Source organism: Mixophyes fleayi, chromosome 7 (assembly GCF_038048845.1).
Source record: "Mixophyes fleayi isolate aMixFle1 chromosome 7, aMixFle1.hap1, whole genome shotgun sequence".
Taxonomy (NCBI): Eukaryota; Metazoa; Chordata; class Amphibia; order Anura; family Limnodynastidae; genus Mixophyes; species Mixophyes fleayi.
The window spans coordinates 18,729,696-18,752,288 of record NC_134408.1 but is presented as its reverse complement, the minus strand read 5'-3'; the positions used below and the strand labels follow the sequence as shown (position 1 = coordinate 18,752,288).

Sequence of the window (22,593 nt, the reverse complement as noted above, 5' to 3'; positions counted from 1 at the left end):
TACCATGCAGCTGAACCCAGCTTGCCCATCAGCCTTACACAAACCGAGCGTGCCACCAGCCATGCCCAGACACCGTGCACTCACCTGCTAGGACATCACACATGACTGGAAGGTGGGGAGAGATAACAGAATAAGATGGTATATCATTCAGTATATACTGTACATCACTGATATATGTAATATTCTGCTGCTTGTGCGGAAGAAAACAGAACACGTCAATGTCAGAGAGCTGTGTCTTGGTAATATGTTCATCCTGGCACTGTTTATATTGTTTCAACGGGTTACTTCAAATTACTTCAGCACACATCGGCAGACAGGCTATTTCTCATTTAACCGCACATGATAAGACGGGTATAATAAGTTTATCGGCCACATACACACAGAGGGAGAAGCCATTTTGTGGGTGGAACCAACAGATGTTAGAATGTAGCCTATCAGCTCACTAGGAACCAGTGACATCACTGAGGTATGACAAATGCAACCTCTTAGCTCACTAGGAACCAGTGACATCAATGAGGTATGACAAATGCAACCTATCGGCTCACTAGGAACCAGTGACATCACTGAGGGATGACAAATGCAACCTATCGGCTCACTAGGAACCAGTGACATCACTGAGGTATGACAAATGCAACCTATCGGCTCACTAGGAACCAGTGACATCACTGAGGTATGACAAATGCAACCTATCGGCTCACTGGGAACCAGTGACATCACTGAGGGATGACAAATACATCCTATCGGCTCACTAGGAACCAGTGACATCACCAGTGGCACAAAGCACCTCAGGGATTACTCTAGAATCTAGTTCAGGCCTGGACCACCTGTGGCACACCAGGTGCTGTGAAACTACAAGCCCCAGCATGCTTTGCCAGTAAACAACCAGCTGATAGCTGGCAGGGCATGCTGGGACTTGTAGTTTCACAACACCTGGAGAGCAACAGGTCAGCCAAGCCTGCTCTAGTTCCTATGGAATAGATAAGCTGCATTCTCATGAACAGGGGCTCAGCTCACAAAATGGCTGCCTCCGTTGTGTGAAGGTGACAGTTACACTAGAACAGGGGTGCCAGATTAAGAGGGTGACATGGTCTATACATACTAGCGGATCAGATTGTAGCTCATTATATTGAATAAAGTTAATATATTTTTTGGGTAATAGATTATTTTTTTTTACGCTTATTTTTATAATTCATTACAGTGTCCTCAAGGACAGAGAAAAAAAAAATAAACCACTTATCATAAAACTCCATATAAGATTTATGCAGCAGGCAAAGATGGTTTTTTTACGGTTACATCACATCAATTATACAGTCTGAGCATTTCCAGGCAGTCTGGTCATCAAGGAACAGCACAGTACAGTGTGTACCATAATATAGCAAAACATCCTTTTATTCCCCCCAGTTTAGTTCAACTTATTTCCCTTCAGTTCCACTTTAATGCAATAGTTCAAAAACGTAATTTGTAAGAAATGCGATTGCAAATACAAGCAAATCTTTCTGTCTCCCCTGCGGATAATTAATTTGCAGGCATTATGCCGTTTCTCCATTCCAAAAGACAGCTAAATTGGATTAGCCAAGGAGTGATAATGACAGAAGGCGGGGAGGCCGGCCCCTGTATCCTGACACCACATGTATAGTGCATTAGATGTATGTATGTGTTACAGACAAGGTCTGGAAGCCGGTTAATCTCGTCTCCTCCATTGCGCTCATCAACAGATATTATTAATTCTAGTGAAGCTTTGCAAAGATTATTTTCTTCAGGGAAAAATTTTAAGGGCCTAGGTAATGTGGGTCAGAAGGGTGTTTGAAAGGATCTTTAACTTACAGGCAGCTATTTGTTTTAGCTGAACCGTTAGTCCCCCTATCAACTCACAAAATGCCTCATGCCTCAGTCAAGTCAATAGCTCCTGATGCACCTTCATGAATATTAAGTCAAACCTCAAAATGGCTGCCTCCGCAGCCTTTTAAAGTGTACCCATCACCCACACTGGGAGGAGGCGGCCATTTTGTGTGCTGAACCAATATTTACAAGAACACATCAATTCCCTAGGAACTAATGACATGGCCGAGGCGTGAGGCACTTGGATAGGCTAACGATTGGTTCAGCCCACCAAATAGCCGATTTCACCGTGCGTGACAGGCCTACTTTAAACACTAACCAGGGGCAACACTAAAAACAAAAAAAAAGAGTGCAAAGACTACTTATAACCTATCAATTTTAGGTCGAGGGACTGGATAACGTCAGCATTATATGGGCTTCATATTTTACCCGTAGCACAAACATATATCGAGCCTACAGACACAGCGGCATTGGCTAGATTTATTCATGCTGTTTTAACATTATGCGACTGCTTCTAAAATGAGGGCACGTGAGTAAGACTCCCTGGCACGTATCTAAAAATAATGCAGGTAGAGGCATCGCCGAATCGTGCAAGTTCAACGACTGCCATCGTTAACCGAAGTTACACATTAACATAAAGTACCATCTTTTCTGATTCAAAAAGGCACCGATACCATTCTAATAGGAAACTTTTGCTTGCAAAAGCGGGAGAGGCAGATTCACCGGGTATTCTGGTAGTTTAAGAATAAAGATTGCCTTCCTGCTGCAGATACGAACACGGTAGAGAGAGATGGTAATAAGACACTTCAAGCCTGGTCAATTAAGAGGCCGCTAAACCGCAAAATACAAATTGATCTATACAAAAGAGATCCCAGTAACAGTCACAGATATATATGTAAGAGTTTCAGGAATTTTATAAGGCTAAGAATATTTCAGATATAGCTGTGGGGGAGGGGTTTTTTTTTTCATTAACAGCCGACTTCCTGTCTTCAAGCATATATAAGAACAGTGCAAGTACCGGTCTGTGTCAAACAATGGCTAGCAAGGGGGAAAAAAACTGCTTGCATTTAGGATGCATAACAAAATGGAAAGATATTATCAAATATATAAATTTCTGTCAGGATAGGCAATATTTGATATATATATATATATATATATATATATATATATATATATATATATATATATATATATATATATTACAAGGCATCTTTTCTTACTGGGTCAACGTGTATTTTCTGTTTAGTGGTCTTTAATTGTCTTTGCAGACTTACCTGTGACAGATAGGACAAGGAATGAGTTACAGTAAATATATTTAAATTTATTCGTCCTGAATGTTTTCTTTATGAATAAAACAAGACTATTCCCATGTCTAACCACCGCTTTGATTAAATCCTATTAATAAAACACAGTATTAACTCCTTCAGGACATGAAGCAATGGGTACGCACTTTATAGACAGTGCATCGATACTCACAGCCATGGTAAGACGCCGGAGATCCACCGGATTTCCCATAATCTTGTTCGGAGTAACTAGTGGACAGGTTAGGCTGGCTAGATCCACGACCGAAACCGATCTGGTTGTTGCTGCCGACCGCGGTGGTGACCTGAGCCATTCGCTCTTTGGTCTTAAGGGCCTGAGCTCTCTCGCCCTTCAACCTCTCGTCGTCTTTCAAGAGGCTAACCAATTGTTTTGACTTTTCCCGTACATTAATCCCTTGGTCTTTGCCGTCCCGGTCGATGTACTGGAAGTCTTTCAGCGTCTGTATGGCAAATATGTTTTCTTTGCACTGGTGGGACACTCTCTCGGAGCCGGTCTTGATGAGATAATCCAATAGGGTCAAAGCTTTGTAAACATGTCTCCAGTTCTTGCCGTGGTCGTTTAGTCTCTTCCAGATCATACTCATGATTTCCGAAAAGGCCACCACGTTGTAGGTCAGGTCTGCGATCTCCGTCATGAGGGAGCTGGAAGGACCCCAAGGGTCGTTGGAGGTGGCTTCCCTGACTTTTATCTCCGCCTCGGAATAATTATTGACGATGTTTTTCATCTGCCTCCTTATGGATGAGGTCGTCATTTTTGTAATGGATTAAATACTTTAATAAAAAAAATATCTCAACTGTCTTCTTTTTTTTTTTAATAAAAAAAACCAAATTAAAATCACAAAATGGCCCCCATAATCCAGGACCAAGGTCTCCTCGCGTTAAAAAGTAGAGAGGGGAATCCGTGACAGAGGTCACCAGGTATTTCCACGCATGAGAACAAATGTGGTCCACCGTCGGTTGACAGCATCTCCTCAGCCAATGAACATTTTGGAACCCCAGAAGCTAAAAAGAAAGACAAAAAAAAAGGTGTCAACTCAAAACGGCCCAATCAGTTTAACATTGATTTACTAGCAGGACAGACCTGGGATCATCCTATGCACGATTGAAGGACATTTACGCCCAAATTTCTTTGCTCATCTACCCCAGCGTTCTTTCTGTATTTATTTGTATTCATGTCCCTCAGTTAACAACAAGATAACATGCACTGTTATCATTGCTCCTTATTCCTTATGGTTGACATACAGCACTTAAACTTACCAGCTTCTATGCAGCATTAAAAAGTCAAAGAACTCTGCCGGGACTAATCAATCACCTGCTACTAACATCTCAGGCACCACACACCCGCATTAAAATCTCAGCAATAACAGTGCTGCAAATATTATTAATTAAAGGGACTGTAACCCTATTTTCTATCTGTCCTTTGTCTGATCATATACCAGTGGGTGAATGTTTAAAATGATTCTTGTGTTAGGAATGTACCTTGTTTCTATGATGCCGCTAGTAACTTTGTTTGCAGAACTCACCATAATCTTTTATTTCCTCCCAGGTTTCTCCTGTCAATCTAATGGAGGTGTGATAATCCACTGACAATACCACAGCTTGTGGGTGTGGAATAATGGAAAGGGATCTTCGTGATATCATTGGAGGTGGGATATGAGGGATATTTGTGGGGAGGGGGTTCGGTGTCCGTTTATATTAACACTGTATAAATGATAAGTTAAGAGACTGAAGTAAATAATTACGAGGCTATATATGGCTCTGGTTCCGACATTGTCCTCAGCTTAACTGGCATTTTAGTGATATAGGGCCTGATTCATTAAGGAATTTAAATTAAGAAGTTTCTTATTTCAGTCTCCTGGACAAAACCATGTTACAATGCAAGGGGTGCAAATTAGTTTATTATTTTGCACATAAGTTAAATACTAACTGTTTTTTCATGTAGCGCACAAATACTTGATAGCTTATTTGTACACTGACATTTAAAGTTGATATTTGTGTGCTACATGAAAAAACAGTCAGTATTTAACTTATGTGCAAAACAGAATACTAATTTTCACCCCTTGCATTGTGACATGGTTTTGTCCAGGAGACTTAAATAAGAAACTTCTTAATGTAAATTCCTTAATGAATCAGGTCCAGAGTCTGGTGTCCAAACTGAACCTACCTTATTAATTGAAACAGCTCATACTTTACAGACATTAATCACGTCACAACAATCACGTCAATGGAAAATATCTGTAATATTATGGAAAGTTTCTATATTAATCAAACAGGTATAAAACAAGGAAGTGTTCAAGCTTAGCAATTTCAAAAATGCTGAATGTCATCAAGTTCCTTATTGACCATCCAATCAGGGGTCCTTGAGGCTGCAATTACTTCTTCATTTTGCAAAGTTTCACATTAGCAGGTGCTCAGGTAACTTCCAGATGCAATCGAACTGTATAGACAAGTGAAGCTGTGATACAATCAGTATGTTATCAGTAATTTGGAGGATTACAAACTTATTCTGGTGTTGCCCATAGCAACCAATCAGATCCTAGCTATCATGTTCTAGAATGCACTGGGTAAATGAGAACTAGAATCTGATTGGTTGCTATGGGCAACACCTCAATTTTTCTTTATAGAAGGAGTGATAAAACTACTCCTTAGGCTGCTGCTATTTAGAGGATCCTTTGTAGCAACATTTTAAAATACTTTGCAGGGACACTCCATGTTAGCACGGCTCACGCCATAAAGTATCGACAGTGCTTTGGTGCACTACAATGTCCATCATGCCATGTTTGTAGATCTTTATTACAATGGTTATTTTTGAATTTTAAGCATTCTCCAACGACTAGCCTCAGGGTATAAGGCTTAGAGGTGGTTAGACGTGCATCTAACATGCAGAAAAAGAAGAATCTCATCATTGTGCATTTGCTTAATACTGGGAAAAAAGGGATAAAACTTTAAAAACGGGGACAGTCTCTAGAAAATAAGTAAAGCCATCAACAATGTTTCTTATTCTTCTGTCACCAACTCATTACCAGTACAGAATACCCTTTTATTTTGGACACAGTATCACAGGCTGCAGAGTTTACACCTATTTACATATCAAAAGCATCATAATTGGAGTAAGTGTTGGGAATCTAAACAATGGAATTAGGAAGTAATTACCTCTGTCATTCTTCTCTGCCTGTGGGGTAACCAGCTATTTAAATATGAATGAGATGGGAGAGGAAAGCTTTATCCTGCATGCAAAATGCAATGGGAATTAATGCGCGCCACGGGCTGAATATACCACATGCCGTGGGCGACAGGATCACTGTTCAATATGGCCAGAAAAGGAAGGTGCCAACAATGGGCAATGTTCGGACAGCCTGATCGCTGCTGCCATAAGTAAAGCAGTTGAAAGATCGTCGGGCAATCAAGGTCATTCTGGCGTCAGACACATTGCTGGTATCCTGTGTAGACCACATTACAGACATCAGACATGGAGGTCAGACACCAACTTCAGGCCCATCTGGGACCAGAACAACCAAGGATAAGAAGCTAACAGAATTTCATTGGCCTAGTAAGGAAATGTGGCCAATCAGCAACCATTTTTTCTTGCCTTGTTTCTTCAGGCTATTAATGATCTACAGTTCTGCGCAGTGTCATGTGACTACCACATGCCACATGATGAGAGCTTTGGGGCGCCCCTCAATGCTCCGTCTGCAATGTAAAAAAATCCCCCCCCCTCCCTCTGACATCACATGATCACAGAGGCCTCCTACACAGTACACAACATTGAGGAGTCACACTTCCAGCTGAGAGTCTTTGAGTGCTTCTAGCAGCCACATTGTCTACCATCAGAGAGATTTTGAAAAGGAAATCAATCATTCGTAGGTGTACAGATTAAAAAATACATGCTTGGGACACATTATACTTTTTAAATATCTGATATCCATTGTGCCATCTTAATGAAATATACATCTCTAATTCCTGACCCACGACACTGACCCCACATTGGGACTGCCCCCCCTGTCCCAAAGCCCAGCCTGCCCCTGGGATCTAGTATCCTGAATGCTTGGGACTATGGAAAAGCCATTCAATTCTGAACAAGGAGTTTTCCATAATTTTATGCCTAAAATATACTAAATTACAATTAAAAATGATAGTTCTTCCCTACACTACCACTGGCATCCTACTCCTAATTGAATGCTCTTCACAGTGACTATAATAAGAAACTGTCAATATTTTATAATATTATTACAAAAAAAAGCAGCAATTATTTACTAATTTTCCTTTCTGTTTTTTTTGGATAAGGGGCTTCTAGATAAGACATGACATACGACCAATTATATAAAACAGCGGTCTTTTCTATCTAACCCTAGCCCAACTGCGGTTGCATTGCCTCTAAGGGCTGGATCACACATCAGGGCAGATCTGTAGCTACATGCTTCAAGGTCCGCAGATAATTAAGATGTAGAAAGTAATTCAGAAAGATGACTTGTTCAGGCTACGGAAGGCTTATAAGTTGCATCTTTCCAGGCATAAAAAAACCGATCACAGGGAATATGGGTCTTTTTTATTTTTCCCAATGGTGTTGTGAACGGTTAAGTTTTGGGAAACAAAATAAAATTGCAGCATCTAAAGGTCTTTTAAAAAACATTACAGTTTTGGACCCACAATGCTTCTAAATTCGAGATTGTCCAGATGAAATCAGGACAGTTGCGAGGCATGCGAAAGCACCATAAGACATGACAAGATTACTCTTCAATCCTTCATTTTATTAGTAAAGCTAGGTACACACTACAGAATTTTCCACCAACTTTTTATGTCGAGCGATTTTACATGCGATCGATGGTCCGATCGCTCGGTCCATGGACTGCATACACACTAGCCTTGTTTAGGACGATAAAGGGAAGAGCGGACGTCCCTTTAGCGACTTTTTACAGCCATGTTGTCGTGAGCAATGACTGTAATTTCTTCGTGGATCGGTGGGAAGTTTATACACACTACACAACGGAAACGAGATTGGAACGAAAATATTGAACGGTACGACCAACCAAATGAGGCGACAATCGTCCATTTGGGCAGACTTTCGACCGTTGTGTCACTGCACACACTGACCCGACTTTTGAACGAGCGGTCGTATGTCGGCTGGTTGATCCGATTATTGGACAAAAACCCTGTAGTGTGTACCCAGCTTTAGACATTGAGGTAAAACATTTTTCAAAATCAATCTCTCAAGGAGAGGTGGCCGTGAGATCAGAAATTGTCCGGGGCCCATAACTGCGCTTAGTTATGTGACCCCCTAGTGTCCTGTGATTCTGTAGCACAAGCTCTGTGATATAATCTGAGGAGGGATACACTTTGCTATCTGTGGTCTCATGTCTGCCTGCCGAGATACAGGGTCACTCTGTTTATTTATATCATCATTGTTCAATGTCACAGGAAGCCACAGAACACGTATGTCTTCTTCTAAAGACATTGTATCATACATGGAGCTCTTAAACAATACATCTGAACCTGCCAGCAGCACAGGAAATACAAACACAACCTTTTTATCGACTTATAAAATCGGGATTTTAATTTGGAGGATGCAACTTGCGCCTTTGTCAACAGATGTTACAAGTTGTGTTAGTAACCAACGGGGACATGCACACGGGTAGTCAGCGGCATTGACAAGAATGGACCCTGGGGTGTGTGTATGCCTGGAAGAGAATTTAGACTGTAAGCGCAGGGAATGATGTGAATAATTAATTATTCTCTGTACAGTGCTACGGTATATGGCGGCGCTATAGAAATAACCTGCAATAAAGAAACAATTATGTGCCAATCTGACTGTGCTGCGTCCTCCAGACCTGCTATCATACAGACTGGAGAATACTATATATAGATTCTATCATATATATTTATATTTGCATGGAAATAAATCAAGCAGTCAATTACATCTCTTGCAACTGCAAGTCATATATTTAATTGACCCCTCCATATAACTGCAGGTTAAACCAAATTATATCTTCAGACCATATAGTCCATGAATTAGGAGTATATAGGTACAGGATTATAGTGCATCCAGCTAATTTTATCAAGATCACTTTTTATGAGCACATTTTTATTCCATATTTCGCCTTTTTAAATAAATATCAATAAAGGTTATATTTTAATAAAGGATGGTTCTAATACATGTTCAGTAAAATAACAAAACATAGAGGATTTTGTGCACCTAAATAAAGAAACTTCTGTTCTTCCTTCTTTTCACCTATGTGCTGCGTCCTCTTCAGCCAGCCTTGAACGGAGCACAATCGGGCTTTAATAAGAGATCATTGATCCTTATGATGACCAAAAGGGCAAGTCACGTAGCCAATCCAGGCAAGGACGGAGCACAGACGCAGATTCCCCAAATGCATAAATTGCCAGTACGACCATCACAGTGGCCAATAATCTTTATTTAAAGCACTGAGGTACGTTCTGCTCTGCCAGACAACAGTATAACAGAATGAAGCTCAGTTGGAGCCTTAACCAACACCGAACTCAGCAATGCAACATCACAAACGCAGAATCTATATAGGTCAACATTTCCACACTCCCAGCTTAATAACCTGCAGTTTAAAGCTGCTGTACTACAACTCTCAGAATGCATAGCAGACCGCTGGGGTTTGCATTAGCGTTGGTGGTGCCCAGCCTAATGTTACACTATTGCTTATTCTGATTTGTCATTCTGTAACCCAGACAGGAAGGGAGACAAGCGAGCATTGTAATACATTGAAGAGGAAGAGAATACAACCTTCACTGTTTTAAAGCGGAGACGGAAAAGTGATTCAAGCAGCACTGTGAATGGGGACATTCATGGACAATTCCGGGCTAAAGAAATCCTCCTGATACTGTATCACAGTAAAGCTGGGTACATCCTGATGCAATTATCCTGCAGATAACAGGATAAACGACGATATTGCAAGAGTGTGTCCGCTCCCACGATCATATTTTATCTCACCAAGGCAGATCGCTTGATTTGGTTGGATAAAAACATCACGATCAACGACGGAACGATGTCGGACAAATGTGGAAGTGTGTACGCACTCACGACCAGCATCGTAGACAGATATCTGTAGAGTGTGCAGAGTCACAAACTGATAACAGCAAAAGTCTACACACTGGCTGCGATAATGGGCAACTGGCCCGATATAACAGCGTGTGTGGCCTGAGAGTGATCACAAGGTCCGATAATAACGTCACGTACATCAGCCGGATCATTATTGGGAATACCGATAAACATGATTGGGCAGCACGGTGGCTCAGTAGTTAGCACTTCTGCCTCACAGCACTGGGGCCATGAGTTCAATTCCTAAGTATGGCCTTATCTGTGTGGAGTTTGTATGTTCTCCCCGTGTTAGCGTGGGTTTTCTCCAGAAGCTCCGGTTTCCTCCCACACTCCAAAAAACATACTGTAGGTTAACTGGCTGCTAACAAATTGACCCCAGTGTGTGTGTGTGTGTATTTAGACTGTAAGCTCCAATGGGGCAGGGACTGATGTGAGTTCTCTGTACAGCGCTGCGGAATTAGTGGCGCTATATAAATAAATGGTGATGATGATGACTGTCCTGTGAGTGCCGACATCTTCTGTTGATGTCAACTACCTGCAGCCAGAACTCTCAGCCCGCGTGTAGCCAGCTACATCTGTTGCTATGGATCACAAAATGTGTATCAAGTGTCACACTGTTAAAGCAGTAATATTTTATATCTAAAAATATAAAGTAGCCTTGTTCAATCCTTCATTGACAACACGTTAAGGTTACGAGAGGCCATTAAATAACGTAATACCGAGGTCTTACGTCAGTGCGTGTGTACGAGGCTGCACAATCCCGGCTGTTTAAGTGCTAATTCCCAGCGAGGGCTCACATTGCAGTGTCTTTATAAGGACATAATCCCTCAGGGCTGCATCCTGTTAGGTAATAAAGCAAGTCCACACAGGTTCCTGAGTGCACGCTTGTCAGCAGTGAGACACAAACTTTTTTCGGGCCCGTGTCCAAACACATGGAAATCATTCTGACGCAGGGATAATGTCTACAGCAGACTGGCAGCACTCAGGATGTTACAGATTGTAATAAGCCAGGAGGGGCCACTAAAAACACTCTCTCTCGCCCCCGCTGCCGGTCTACTGCCTGCGCCAACTAACTGATGGGGGGTATGTGCCCAGCCATGTAAAACTACGCATCTCAGACTGGCAGAACATTGGGTAAGATGTCAATATTTACATATAACACCCTGGTCTTAACTAAAATGGGCTGTGGCCGACAACAGCCAATTAGGTTGCAGCTGTCATTTCTCTAGTGCAGTTTAGAAAATAAAAGCCAACATCTGATTGGTTGTTATTGGATGACAGGGCATTAGTGGGCATTCATACCCGGGGTGAGCCGTAGAGCCGCTTGTGATCCATTATCTGTTCAACGCAGCTTGTAACAGTGACCTATTGATCGCCGTGGCAATTTTTACGGACGTCAGATAGATCACGGCTCAGACTGGTTCCATATACGCTATTATATTGAATTAAAATCGATTTTGATCAATGTCATCAATACCTCATGTTTGCTCAACTTCTGCCACCCAACAATCTGATTATCGCATGTGATTTGAAGGATTACTGGAAATATTTTCAACATAATACCACAAGAAATAAAGTACTTCTGTTTCTGAGATATTATCCAACATATAAATGGCAACATGTTGTTTGGCATCATTAATGGCTCCTTTTGCATTTTGCATATGTTCCTATTTTTGACTATGTATTAGCTTAGCGATACAGATGAAAACATTTTGAATTATTATCATTTATTGACCCTGGAGTGAAACAGTTTCTATGTCCATTATAAAACCTACCTAGTAAATCCCTTCTTGCGTTGGTGAACCTGATTCTACGCGTACACATGTGTACATCCCGGAAAATGCATAAAGTCGCCTGGAATTTTTGGCCATATAATGTGGGATTACATACTTGCTAAAGTTGGCCTCCGGGAGCAGTGGGCGTGATGGGGACGGGGCTCCAAACATTCGCGTCATTTTGGCCTCGTGAATCGCAGCGTTTTGGACCTAATTCTGCCCACTTCACTAGGAAGTGGGCAGAATTCTGCCAGATGCGGGAGATTGCCACACTCTCCCATGAGTCCGGAGACTCTCGCGAATTACTGAAGTCTCCCGGACATTGCGGGAGAGTTGACAAGTATGGCTTTAGCCCACCTCCCTTATTTAGCTTACTTTCTCAATTGACGGTCGCTTCAATGCTTGTTGGGAGTCTAAATACAATTCGGGAGTCAGGGATTAAGGAGCTGTGAGTCTGGTATCCTAAGCTTTTAATTTCTTTGTTTTCCCGTGAGCACATCCACACTCGGAGATTTTCGTTTGAATTTAGAGACGTACATTGTCTCCCACAGAAAAACCTGAGACTACATGTTCTCCAATCAGGCTCACAAACGCAGCCTGCTCTGATTAAGTGTAACAGTCTCGATTCCTTCTCATGTAGATAGAAGTCTTGTAAAAACTACTATTTTATTTATTCTACTGCTTGAGATTCAGAACATGAACTGTTAGCGCCTCTGGCACACTGTAATTCTCCTGCTGCCCAACCAAACTGTGCGGTCGTCCACAAAAATACCACCAGGACGTAATGACGTCACAAACAGATAAATGCGGATTTTGTGAGGCTCTGTTTCTGCTGATTGTAAATGACCATAAAAGTTTAGTTTCGTTTTAGGGGAAGATTCAATCGCCGGCGATGTGGCGAGCGGACATTGGGCTGCGCAAATTGCCGGCATTTATGGTAGCAATCTTCGCTCATTTTCCCTAGTTTTTCTATAGGGTTGTCACGAGCCGCGGCGGTCGCGGGCACCGCCGCGACTCAGTTCCTGTTTCAGGGCAACGGCCGGATGCCGAGAACTTTGCCCAGGCGCTCTGGGCGCAATAAACAGCTGGGCACATGCGCAGTCTAGCGCAAACCTGTAGGAACTAATCAGGCAGGGGCTGTGACTTGTTTCAGAGCTAGGCTCTGATTGGCTAGCAGTGGTAATTAGGGCAGTGAGGACTGAGCCTCACTGCCGGTTATAGCGTCCTGTCCTCAGTTCTGCTGCCTGCTTGTTCTCACTCTGCTTGGTTACTATTACCTCTGATTGACTTCCAGTGTATGACCTTTGCTTGTTCCTGGACCATTGAACCTAAGCTTCTGACCCTGACCATTTGCCTGAAAACCGGATTCTGCTCTTCCGCTAGTGCCCCTGACCTTTCGCTTGTCCCTGGATTTCGAACCTGTGCTTGTGACCTCTGACCTTGGTTTTCCTGCCCGCTACTGTCCGCCAATCACTCCACTCCTGGGTTCTCCTGGAGTCAGTATACGTTACTCGACCCCCTGTCGGCCCGTGGCCAAAATTGTCCCCACCACTAGGGGCTCCAGCGAACACCGGGCCTTCAGGGCAGACCCCGAGTTTCATTGTACTGGCTTGGGAGTTCCTAACATGAGTGAGGAAAAATGAGCGGCGATTTTTGTCAAATCTCTGCCGCAAAGTGTCTCGCGGACGTCCAGAAGACATCTTACGTCTAACTGAATCTCCCCCTTAAAATTTCCTGTATTAAAGCCATTGTGTGTGTCCTTGCAATCCTATACACAGATATTAGAAAATAATGCATATCCCTATAGATATTTACCATACCACCCAACAAATCGGGACGGTTGGGAGGTTCTTGCAATTGACGCTAGAAAAATCAACCTGCATCCGGCTTTGTGGATATATCTGAAAATGTCCATGGTGTACGAGCAGCACCCTCTTACCACTTTGGCTGCCTGTCAGTACCCAGTTTTGTTTTATTTTATTAGCGCCACGGAATCAACTGGACAGAAATCTCGGCTCATTTTTCCTCGCACCTCTACGGGAGATTTCTACCGTAATTGTGGGCAATGTATGTGGCGTGATGTCCACAAGCCACATCACCAGCAACTGAATCCCCCCCCATGTGTTTATTGAGGTGGGAGGGACTTTATGACGTGATTCGCTCAACTTACGTCTGGTAAGAGGTCTCCGGGATAATTGTCTGTTCTCTCGGGAGTCTGGGAGGTCTCCCCTTTCCTCGGGAGTCTCCCGGACATTGCAAGAGAGTGGACAACTGTGACTCAGGTGACTGACGCTCCTTCAGAGAGAAACTCTGCATTAAAATAAATAATTAATGAAATGGACGAGGTAAAAACCTTTTCTTTGCTTCACAAATCCCAAGTGTAACGTTCTACACACAGCGGAGGGAGCCATTTTGCGAGCTAAAACAATCTTCTTGAGAATGGTCTGAACCAATATTCAGCATGCTAAATAGCTAGGAGCACGCTGCAGTGCCTCGCGCCTCAGTGACGTGACTTGGTCTCAGTAACTCGATCGTCTGCGTTCTTATGAACATCGGTTCAGCCACAAAATGGCTTCCTCCGCTGTATACGCTCAAATTCCACTTCCAAGCCACATGGTTTTAAATTTTGTATTTTTTTTTTAAAGTATAAGACAAATATTTAAAGTAAATGTTTCCAGGGGATGTTTGAATAGCCAGCTTATCCTCAGCTGATATCAAAACAAGATGTCTTATTTAAAACAACGGTGCAGTCGGGGAACAAGTAAATAAACGTAGCCTATGTGAAGTATGTGCTGTGTATAATACGCTCGGCTCTGTGTACCTTTACCAGCCAGACTCTACAATGTTTTTTCCACAGTTTTTCATTAGTGAGCATGATGGGTATAACTGCACGGTGCCATTATACTTTCCGTGATGTCATTACGGGTTGCCAAGCAACGCGTCGCTAGCGTCTGCTGCCATGCAACCCCGGCTTACAGCTGCACGCTTACTACCTCAACTATAGGCACCAGGTATGAGAAAGGGACACGTATGTATGGAAGGTTGAAGAGACAAAGGGGTAGAGGTGTTGCCCACAGCAACCATTCAGATTCTAGTTCTCATTTATCGAGTACATTCTAGAACATGATAGCTAGGATCTGATTGGTTGCTATGAGCAACACCTCCACTGTTCCTTTTTTATAAGTTTTAGGAAATTTACCTCATGATTATTAAAATGTTTCTTTTCTCTGTTTTATGCTAATTTGGAATCACTTTGGGCACAGGCCCATTGAGGGGCTGATTCACTAAGGAACGTAAATGGTGATACGTGCCGTGTTTTGCGTAAAATCGCGCTGTGCATGTCCAGAAACGGACTGTACGCCAGTAAATGCAGGAACGTCCAATTTATCTTCAATGGATAAATCACTTGCACCAGCTACAGGTCTGGTGTAAGTGCCGATAGTGATGACAGTGGCGTATGCAGCTAGAACATGTGTTTGCAATCAGAAGCAACTGTAAAAATGCATTTTATATACAGTAGACATCAATAACATCCTGATAAATGTATTTCATGGAGGGAAAAATTATTTTTACTTTCATTTTTTTTACAAGATTTTATTACTGCCTATATTATTAACAGGTAACGATAATTGTTTTTTTTTTCTGCAGAGACTTTATGTTTCACATATGTATTGGAGGTATCTGGTAGCGTCTTGTCTATCAGAGAAGAGCATACCTAGACCCGTATTCAACAAGAGAAGGTTCTTCAGATCCGCTTGTAGTTAAATACGGACATGCATAATTGTTTTATGTAAAAGACCTAGTAATTCTATTTTGCAAATATATATGTCATCCTTTTAGGAACTTATCATAAATAAAAACGGAAAAGACAAGGCTATGATTATGGGGTAGGCATATTCCCCATGCACATCAGATTACCTGCTAGTGACCCCAGTGACGGACACTGTTGGGAGTGTTTCTAAAACGGCTGATAACTGAAAACAATAACTTGCAGTCTGGTAGATAATGCTAAGTACTGTGTCAAAAATCTCAATGCTATGGTGCCCTTTTACATACACATAGATCAAGTAATATTATATTTATTAATATTTAAAAGACTTTAAATGGTATGGAGGGGATTTCTGCGTTATGTGCACCGATCCCCCATACAAAAAAATTGAGAGCAGCCATTTTGAGTTCGCTACTGACTTCATGGATTGAGTTTTGTACAACCGACAAAATGGCTGCCTCTACTATGTGTAGGCGACCGATGTACTGCTACAGAAAGCAACTATAATATGTCTAATGCTGGCTATACACTCTGTGGTATGTGGATGCCAGATGGTAAAATGGACGCATATCATCCAATTTGGCTACTTACACATGTGTGGCTATGACGGTCACCAACATACAGTGGGGGCAGCCATTTTGCAATCACTACTTCAAGAGGAAGGGCCTAGTGCCTTGCTTCTAGTGAACTGATGAATATTGGTTCAGCTTACAAAATGGCTGCCAGCCGTATGAGTAGGTAACAGGTACGACTTTAAGACATGGACGCTGTGAGATGTTTTCTAACATAAACACCCTTAAGACGTTTCAAGTGGCTTCCTGCAGTTGTCTTCAGCGATTGTTTGCACAAGACATCTGGAATGTATAGAAAAATATGTTGCTTGCTCCAAGGAACAAAGTTTACCTAAAAAATGTTGACAAGTTCACAGCTGCTGACAGTATCATGGTTTCCAGGGACAGTCCCAGGATTTAAAGATTTTTGGCCCTGGAGATGTGTTAGATGCACCAGTAGAGCTGCACAGTGTTCCTGAGCAATATTTGCAATTTACGCAATTTCCTGACACTTTTTAAAACGTATTAGCCAATGCTAGTGATTACCGTTTCATAGAATGCAACTCTGTTTACAGTTTTTGTTTTATTTTAATTGCTACAGGTCACATAATAAACAATGACAATTATTTTTTTTCAAACTGGATATTTTCATGCAAAGAAACAAACGTTTCCATTTAGCCATCTAACCGCACACATGAATGGGAGCAATCATGTTTTAATCAGTAATATAGGGATAATTAGCTACCGAGGAATGCCCCCCTTGCAAAAAGAGCAATGCTGCATTCTGCAGAATGGTTTCCTTTTAAAATAACCTGTCCCTATTACTGTACGGATATGGCCAGTGTTTGAGATGAGCTTAATTAGAGAACACTCAGTCTACACTTCATACTGAAGTACTGGTTCTACAGAAGTATTAGGTACCCCGATCAGTCCGTCACGTCAATGGCCTGCAACAGAGGAGGCAGACACACTGTTCTTGTCTGTTGGGGGTTTACTTTACAATTAAATCCATGTTTAAAATATTATCAAATACTGGCAGGGTCTGTAACTGCACACTGGGCGTAAGCAAGCTGAGACTTGTAGTTCAACAGCGGCTGGAATACTACAGGCTGCCAACCTCTGCTGTACAACGCTGCCCTGGCTGCCAGGATAGACTGGGACTTGTAGTTCCACAGAAATGTTGAGCCGCGGAATGGCCAAATCTGCAGTACATCAGAGTCAAAAATGAGATGGGTAGACGAACCTCATATCTGCTGCACAGACATTTTATTAAACTCTCTGTCACTTTATGCTGTCCTAGGCTGTAAGGACAGAATGATATACAAAGCACTGTGATTGCAGGTGCATATAATACAGTATACCTCCCTGCCTGTGATACAAGCAGAAGTCTGATTCTATCCCATATCCTAGTATTAATAGGAATCTTCACATTACATTGCTGCAGAGACCAACCATGTAGACTGGAAATGTGGCATATATTTCAAATCAGCATGCACAGAAGGAGGACTGTTTTATTAATAGTAATTCTCCCGGGCTTACACCACCTATTTGTATCTCTGCCACAATAATCTAACGATCGCAAACACCTCATCTTGGCTACAAGTAAAAACAGTTCCCTGATTCTTAATGGGTCCTTCTTACATGAAAAACTGTGTGTAAATTCTCACCAGTGAAACAGACATTGCCCAAGTGGACATTGCACAAGTCAATAATGTTGTAGCCCTTTGACCAAAATTTACTGACTCACAGAATTGTTTACTGACCTTATCTAAGTCACACAGTCCTTTATCAACAAGTGACAATAGAGTCTCTAGAACAAAGAGGCTCAAAAATAAGGATTATGGTGGGTAAATAAGATTAAATCAGTAGTGTAAATAACATTATTTTCACTGAGCACTATATCTGTTTAACAATGGGCAGTTATTCTGCATACTGGGTGTTATTTAATGACAGTGCTAAAGAGTAAGGGCTTGTTCGCTATCACCTCTTAAGTGGTCTGTGCTTGCAGCTTAAGCTGGGTACACACTACAGAATTTTCCACCAACTTTTTATGCCGATCGATTTTACATGGGATCGATGGTCCGATCGCTCGGCCCATGGACTGCATACACACTAGCCTTGTTTTAGAAGATAAAAGGAAGAGCGGACGTCCCTTTAGCGACTTTTTACAGCCATGTTGTCGTGAGCAATGATTGCAATTTCGTACACATCGGTCGGAAGTTTATACACACTACACAACGGAAACGAGATTGGAACGGTACGACCAACCAAATGAGGCGACAATCGTCCATTTGGGCAGACTAGCGGTCGTATGTAGGCTGATTGAGCCGATTATTGGATGAAAACCGTGTAGTGTGTACCTAGCTTTACGGAGTGGTGGGTATTGCAGCTTGGCACAGTGTGAACAGAAGCGGTGCTACTTCCATTCAGATAGATGATCTTTCTGCCTGCTTTAATTTTAATGCGGCCAAACAGTATCCACCAATCACATTTCTCCATTCGCTGTTGCAATGGGAACACTGTATTAGTAAATAACCCACAATAGTCAGTTAAGTTACTTTGGCAAGCATACTGCTCTGTGCCATCATGTAAGTTGGGCAACACTTATTATGAGCAACAAAACAGTGTGTGCTGGGAAAGTCTGCAAATAGATCTGGTACATCTTGGAACTGCAGGTCTCTATAAAAATAATCACTTTATTAATCCTGTGGTATGTTTACAAACTAACCAGTGCATGTGTTTGGAAAAATCACTGCAGCATACCTGAGTAGTGTGTAATTTGAAGTAACCTTTTCAAGCAATGAATTCCTACTCTCCACACGCAAATCTCAACACTCCTAACTTTTGCAACCACATTGCCAAAGATTAAGTGCTTAAAACTTTGCATGTAAGTGACACTGATCAACATAGCACCTCCATACCCAACACATACAATGCAACAACAAAAAAAAACAAATTTTTCACTACTAAATGCATCCATCTCAAAGTCACTCCCAATGATTAACGTATGGGCAGGTTCTTTTTTAACATTTCATAACAATACTTTAATTTCACTCAGGAAACACATGTTTTTTGGATGTTATAGTATATAGTAAAGTTCATCAAGTGCACAAATGACAAATTGCAAACAGATAGGAGCCCTGTCAACCCTGCACACAAAGGGTGAACAAGTTTAAAAAGCCAAATTGTAGGGGGGGAAGGGGGGACTAAGAGGTTGAATGTTATCCAAAAAGGCACACAAAGCAAAAACCCTCCTAACAATAAGAGTAGGACAATGCTTCAGATACCAAGACCTGAGTCCTGCTGCAAACCCTAAACCTCCTACCCAAAACCTCCCCCCACATCCAGCAAGTCAGCCACTCCAAGGAACAGAGGGGTTTGCAAAAGGGATACTGCAATCCCACTACATGGGTTAGTGAGGTTTAAATAAAATAGCCATGTGGGGAAGGCTGATCTCGGACAGAGCTAGACTGCTTCATTACCCACTGTTGGTGGGCACTGGTACCCCTCATTGGGCGCAGGGTGGGGGTACTTTCCATGTAATGTAGCACTGCTGATGTACTGTACCCAGCACTTTGCAGCACAAATAGAACTCTGTGCCAGGAGGTATTTTAGGGAGGGAAGGCTTTTGCAGAGGTTATTTTAACAAGCACAGTTGATAGATGCCAACATGCTCTGCCCACTGGAATTTTGGAGCTGGTAGGGCATGGTAGAGGGAGGGTGCCTTAATGCAGGACTTTGGGGGTTAAATAAGTAAATAAATAAGGAGAGGGGAGTAGGAGGAGGAGGGGGTGCATCCCACACCCAAAACAAGAGGCCTCTTCCTCTAGACATCTCATGCAACAGGCCCCTGGGATGAGAGAGAGAGAGGAGAGGGTCCTGCAGTGATGGAGGATGCACAAGGGCTAATCAGCTGCAAACACCCACCCAGACCCCCAACTAAATAAATGAGCACACACTCACCCCACGGGGCTCTCCTCTTCCTGTGCCAGGGAGACTGTCCTGTGACTGCTGCGTGTAGCAGGGGGCAGGGAGGCTGCTCCTCTCCCCCCACCCCTCCCAGCTCAGGGTGAGAGCGCAGAGAGGGCCACGGGTGAAGAGAGGATCGGGTGTCTTACTCAGCCCCCAGACCCGGCGGCAGGGAGATGGTGTGAGCCAGCCAGGGGAAGGATGAGGGGAGGAGAGAAGGGAGGAGGGTGAGAGAGAGAAACAAGAGCCTGCAAGGAAGGGAGGGGGGAGTGAAGTGTGAGGCAGAGGGAGAAGGAAGGGAGAGGAGGGAGGGGGGGTCCTAATTCCATGCTCCCCCCTTGGAGTGTCAGTCACATTGTGCAGCTACAAGTGTTTGATCACAGAGACACTGTATTTACAATACACTAAATGTGCATAATGATGCTACAGTTGCAAAAGCACCCTGGCTGGCAAATTTTAGCCTGGAGAGGGGGGCGAGCAGGGGCAGACTGGGCAGTGGGGGCACTGGCCCCCCGGGCCACTCAGTCAGACCCCTGTTAGGGCCGGCCGCCAAAATGACCCAGCCCACGGTTGCCCACTATGGTACCGGCCCAAGGGGCAGGCTGGCCTGGGTGGCCGGTCCAATAGTCGGCTACCTTAGGCTGGATCACTGGGCCACCTGCATTTTTTTCCCTTTAAAACAGTCTGCTGAGTCGAATTCCCCCCCCCCCCCCCCCCTCGGAGTAAAACTTGCCAGCCCTCCCTTGCCCCAGCTCTGCAAGCACCATAGGGCTGTATTGTGAATTGTGGCATATCAAGGGGATTAGGATTACACTGATATTGGGGGAATCTGATGAGATTTAGCTGGACTGTAAGGGGGGTATTCAATTGTTGCTCCGGACCGCAAAAAAACGAGCGCGTTAAAACTATTACCGTTTATACGGTAAACTTGCGCGTAAAAACCGTTAATACGGTAATTTACTCGCTGAATTTCATCTCGCAGCTCAGGGAGCTGCGAGATGAAATTCAGCGAGTAATTGCCGTATAAACGGTAATAGGTTTAACGCGCTCGTTCTTCCGGCGGCCGGAGCAACAATTGAATACCCCTAAATGTGAGACAATCAGTGGGTTGTAGCAGGAACTCACTGAAGTGAGTGTCACTTGGGGAGCGGGGGTGATACTGAGTTGGAAAGTAAAAAAAAGGGGCAACAATAGTGAGCTCAGACAACCTCTGCTGCGCCATCTGTTGTGGAACTACAAGTCCCAGCATGGGGCAAGACACAGTTTGCCAACTCAGAAGTTAAGAGTAATTATTAGATTCAAAGTATTGAAAAATACTTTTGCATATTTTCAGGGACAAGTCTTTAAAACTGTCTCTGGAAATTAGGGTCAGCAGCTACGGGATGAGGTTGAGCAGGGTGTCATTATATATTATATATTACTAATACTTACCATCTTGCGGACATAGTTTATGTCATCACACCATCCAAATTAGACACAGACCCAAACATATTGCAATGATTGCCTACACAGCCTGAGAGCACAGGCGCAGTACAGCCAATCACCCCTGACATGTAAGCTTAGGAGAGTTCTATGTTGATATTTTGAAGAGCTATAAGCTATCTAGTAATACTGCAACAAAACCTAAACAACTAGCGGCAACATAGCACAATGCCAAATAAAGATCTACAGCTCAGTGTCATCATATCCACTTTCGGACATACTCCTGACCTGCACAGAAATAATTTATTTAGAGAATTCAGTAGTTTAAAACCAAGACCTAAATAATAAAGGAAAATCTAACTGGACACTACGTACAATTTAGTTATGTATATTTTATTTATTATATATATTTTTTCTTGCTGTCTACAGCAGAGGATTTTCTATTTATTTCTAAGTACAGATGCTCAAGCGATTTGTCCTTGTTCGAAATTCGATCCAAGGAGCCCAGTATGACAAACTCAAACTTTTGGTCAAAATCAAACACCATAGTCTACATTTTGAAAGTTCTAAGCCGGAATTTATTTTGAAAGTTTGCACCTTGCCATTAAGAGGAGTTAATATAAACTATAAAATGCCTTTTATAAGATGCCTTTTCTGCCATCTGTGCCCAGATTGGCTTACTTCACCACCCGGTCTGTAGGGGGGAGAAGGACGAAGGAATGTTTTTCCTACACAGTTTATTCTTTCTCACCGTCAGTAACCGACTGTTACTGAGCACACCTACTGGTGTCACCTTTCCACCAGACACTCCCCGACTGCAAATGCCAACTGCGTACAAGCTGCAGGAGAATCTCGCTGCCACCCCTAGTCTCTTTCGCAG

At 42.8% G+C, this 22,593-nt stretch overlaps 1 protein-coding gene across 7 annotated transcripts in view; it reads right to left on the bottom strand.

Moving 5' to 3' along the window:
* EPN2 (epsin 2) overlaps window positions 1–22,593 on the bottom strand; it is a 51,333-nt gene that overhangs the window by 16,097 nt on the left and 12,643 nt on the right. For 2 of the 7 annotated variants that reach the window (XM_075179253.1, XM_075179254.1), the window contains exons 1-3: window positions 20,286–20,538; window positions 3,316–4,163; window positions 85–105 (exon numbers count right to left, since the gene is read on the bottom strand). In XM_075179253.1, the coding sequence (XP_075035354.1) occupies window positions 85–105; window positions 3,316–3,913 (619 nt within the window). In that variant the 5' untranslated portion in view covers window positions 3,914–4,163; window positions 20,286–20,538. Of the gene's footprint in view, window positions 1–84; window positions 106–3,315; window positions 4,164–20,285; window positions 20,540–22,593 lie in introns of those variants that run through there. The other 5 variants (XM_075179251.1, XM_075179249.1, XM_075179250.1 and 2 more) reach the window with 5 other exon arrangements.